Here is a 4,386-nt window from a genome sequence, read left to right as displayed (position 1 = left end):
GGCAGTTTGTTTAATTTATTCTCACTAGGGCTTTGTTGCCATTGCTCAAAATCCTCATGAATTTAGATATATTTTTTATCCTTATTTCATAGTCAGATGTGATGTGACTAAAGATAGTAAACTGTGAATCCAAGCCAAATTCTTCTTTCATCAAGGGCCTACTGAACCTGCTCTTCTATTTCTGGCTGTTGGAGTCAGGGAGGAGCCCACAAGCATGGGAGCCAAACTCAGTAAGATTTATCTTCTGGGTTATGTTATGGCTTATAAATGTAATGTAAGCATTTTCTATTTAATGGACCCTACATACGTGCTGTGGAAACATAAATTAGGATATAATCTAATGAGAAAACAAACTTTATATGAATGATATGGTGTTATAGAAATATAGAGGAGGAGGAAATAGCCAATTCCACCTTGGGTGAGCTGGAACACTTTGTAAAGGAGATGACATCTATGATATGACTTGGAAGAAAATGGTGAGCAAAGCAGAGAGTAGACAACATTTCAGGGGGAATGAGTCTGTTAAAAAGAACTGAGAGATATTCAGCATGTTTAGAAACCTCATAGGGGCAGGAGCCATGAATTATATAGTTATAAAGACTTACTTACACCCATAACCTTACCACTGTAATAATTTGTTCCTCAAATATGTGAGTTTGGTTTCCTAGAAGACTTCATCCAGTAGGAAAAAATCCATGTATTTAAAAAAATTAGGCAAGAAAATCACACACATATTTCTCTAGGATGTTCAATGTTTTAGTGGCCTCCTGACTTCAGGAAATCAACAATTTTACAAAGGATTCCTGAGGCTAGAAAAAGTGCTTCCTTAGAATCTTTGATCTTTATCTACACATTTCTCAAGAGTATTACTTAGTCATATCTAATATTTGGTTATTATATAATATGCAAGGATAAGATATCTTGTTAGAAGCAATAAAAACAAAATAATATACAAACAATTGATTGGCTGGTCCTTTCCAAATTTAAAATTTTAACTACCTATATTTATATCATCAAATATATGAGCTAAAGCCATAACATTCTAAAACTAAGAACTACATTCTTAGTTTGTTGGCAGAAGACTTTTTGTTGTTGTCGTTTAAAAAACAATGAGGTTTAAATTGTGAGTGTTCTAGTTATAACTTTAAATGTTTCCACTTTTAGGTTCAAATATTATTCTAAACCAGAAGCAAATTTTGGAAGAAGCTGGCTTGTGAATGTAAAATACATAGCAGCAATCGAGTTTCCTACGACCTTGATTAGAACACATGATTTCCAGAAGGTTTTACCCCAACGAATGCTCGTTGATGGGGATACAGCCCCCTTCATCAGTGACTTTACTGAACTTCAGAACATGGTCCTGCTTGGTATAAAACTTATTTATGAAGTGGATAAGTATACAGGTAAGGACCTCATGAAAAATATACCTTAAAGAAAATCAATATTACATTGACTTAATAAAGGAAGAAATAACGATGATCAGAGATAATGATAATTACAACACATACTTTCAAAGAAAGTCATGATTTCCCATGAGTATTCATTTTACATATTTTAATCTTTCTACTAATGGTCTGTCCTTCCTTACAAGTCCTTACTGACCCATGAAGCCATAAGACTACCTCAAGTCCACTATTTTTTTTTACTTATGAACCCATATATATATATATGTATATATATATATATATTTGTTGTTGTTATAATATTCTATCTCTTTTTCCCTTATGCACAGCTCTTAAATTTAGAAAAAATATAAAGGAATCTCAAAAGAAAACCTGCCATGATAAATGGGAAAACTAGCAAATTGACTTATGTGCGCTCCTTCTATCCAGCCTTGCTAGTTATGAAAGAAGTATTCTACTCCATCCCCTCCACTGTAGGATTCCCTAGCAGAGTGAAAAACACAGAGATCTATGATTATGAGTTTGAATTACCACATTATCCCAATTTTCCAGATGTGCTCTTATACAGTGAACCAAGCTTAAAACACAATTAAAATATTGATATTTTTAAAACAAACAAAACACAAACAAATCTGAAAGACATAAAAGCAAAGTAAGCACAAATACATTAAATATATGACTTACAATTTTATTTGAATTAGTTAGAGTAATAAATATACCCATACAAATATACCCATTTCTTGCTCCGGTAATGGTCCAATATGTTACTGATAAAGAAACAGAGGTTTTGTAAGTTTAAATAGTTTGCCGGCAGGTAAAATTTGTATTCTGGCTGTATTATGTTAAAGCCTATGCTCATCTCCCTAAAAAATCATATTGCTTACTGAAATCTATATTCTAGGATAGTTTGAAATCTGATGTCAGCACTTTACTGTTGTTGATAGATGACTAAAAATTAATCAAATCTAAAAATTTCTAACTAATCTAACTTCCTCATTAGTCTAGATAAAAAAGAAGAGAAAAACAGCTATGCTTGCGTCTTTGGACTTTAATAGATTAGCCCGCTAATTAGCCAGATGAGAAACATGAACACGATGCTCTCACCCACCAATCAAGTAACATGCTACAACTATATGAAGAAGAGTAAAGGATGTTTATGAAAATTAAATGGAAATTAAGCACTATCCTCCCATCCCCAAATAGTCTAGGAAGAAAAAAAGAACTGGGACCAAGTGTTCTGGATACTTCCAAAGTGCTACCTTTTGCACATTAACAAATCAAACTTAAATAGTTCTTTCTCAAAAATTGTTTTAAAACTTAATTTACTATTTACTTAAAACAAATTTTAATTACTCTAACTTTTACTAATTTATTTTTAAGTATATTTAATATATTCAAACTTTAAAAGTCTAAGTGTATAGATACATTAAATGCAAATAAAAACCTTTTTCACCATCCCTCTTCATTCATATCTCTTGGCCTTTAGTTCAGTTTTTAAAAAAATTAGTCTTCAGTGCAAATTTCTAGAATTTTTTAATACGTAGAATATTGTAAATAAATGAATTTAAAAAAACATGTTGTTTGCACAGATAAAATCATACTCACTGCTCTGCACTATACTTTTTTTTAACTGAAAAACTTTCTTGGAATTTTTCTCTTATTAGGATGTATCAATTCAGCTGAGATTTTTATTTAAAAAATATGTAGTGTTTTATGTAATGAATTTGCCATAACTGTAGAGATTATTTTATAAACTATTGACAATAAATCACCAATGGCATTTTATGCAAATTTTTTTGGATTAATTTATTATTTTACTAATAAATTTGTAGAACAGAAATTAATTAAAATCAATGGGTCATACATTGCCAAATGGCACTCAAGAAAGTTTTCAGGAGTTTACATTTTGGTCATGAAACTATGAATTAACGTTCCTATTTTCTCCAACCTACTATTAAATAACAATTTCTATAATTTATGTTAGTTTGTTATGTAGAAATGTGACTTTACTGTTACATGAATTTACAATCTTTGAATGTGTTTGTGAACTTTATCCAGTTTTCTGGTGAGTTCCTTAATTTTTTTAACTGATTTTTATATGAAGAGCTAGTCAATTAATTTTAAATTTAAAAACTATGTGTGTAATTATCACATAATCAACATATAATATTTTTATGCAAAATATATAGAATTTTCATTAAAATAAACATTTTAACAATTGGGCTTAAATTTACATGTAAAAATTTTATATCTTTTCCAGGGTCATTATCTCTTACTATAACGGAAACTTTAATGAAGACACCAGGTGCAAAAATGGTCGTTCTAAAGCTTATGGATAAAATTCTTGAAAAAGCAACCCCCAATTTTTTGGAAATAATTACAAATTAACAATGAACCATTTTAAATTGTTGAACAACAGCAATTTCAAAATTTAACATGATCATAACTATATAGTTTTCCTGTTTCTGTTGTTTTTGATTTATGCTCATTTGCTAGGATTTTGTCAATGCATTCCTAACTTTAAATTCAAATTAATGCTACAATTATTCTACTCAATTATTAATTCTTGATTTTTAAATTCATTAATATAAAATGTTTAGGAGATAAAGAAGATTGTATTAAGCTGTTATAAATCACTGAGAAATTAATAAAAAGGCATTAAATTTTTATGGCTCTTTAACCTCATTTCATGAAATTTGGATCAATATACCTTGCTGATTTATAACCCAAATCCAGAACATTTTAAAAGAAAATACTTACTGTCAATTAAAATTTAAAATTCATAAAACTGAACTGGTAAGTAGAATACTTAACTGATTTGTCAGTTTTTTTGTGTGTGCATTTTCACAAGTTTATAACAATTACATTCTAAGTTTCTCCTCCTTTAATCTACATGTGATAATAAATTCTTAAGGGTCAAGTCTGTCAAGGTTGCCCTCTTTTAGGAGAGAAAATGAACTGCCCAGAAATAGTGATTTCTAGA

The 4,386-nt window shown here is 29.7% G+C and overlaps 1 protein-coding gene across 1 annotated transcript in view; it reads left to right on the top strand.

Annotated features, from left to right (window-relative positions):
• CUNH6orf58 (chromosome unknown C6orf58 homolog) overlaps window positions 1–3,791 on the top strand; it is a 20,654-nt gene extending 16,863 nt beyond the window's left edge. The window contains exons 5-6 of the mRNA XM_011358797.1: window positions 1,165–1,403; window positions 3,664–3,791. Coding sequence (XP_011357099.1) covers window positions 1,165–1,403; window positions 3,664–3,791 — 367 coding nt within the window. The remainder of the gene's footprint in view (window positions 1–1,164; window positions 1,404–3,663) is intronic.
• The last annotated feature ends 595 nt before the right edge of the window (window positions 3,792–4,386 follow it).

The sequence above is a fragment of the Pteropus vampyrus genome, unplaced genomic scaffold (genome assembly GCF_000151845.1).
Source record: "Pteropus vampyrus isolate Shadow unplaced genomic scaffold, Pvam_2.0 Scaffold43, whole genome shotgun sequence".
Classification (NCBI taxonomy): domain Eukaryota; kingdom Metazoa; phylum Chordata; class Mammalia; order Chiroptera; family Pteropodidae; genus Pteropus; species Pteropus vampyrus.
The sequence above is the reverse complement of the archived record's forward strand: the minus strand, read 5'-3'. Positions and strand labels throughout refer to the sequence as shown.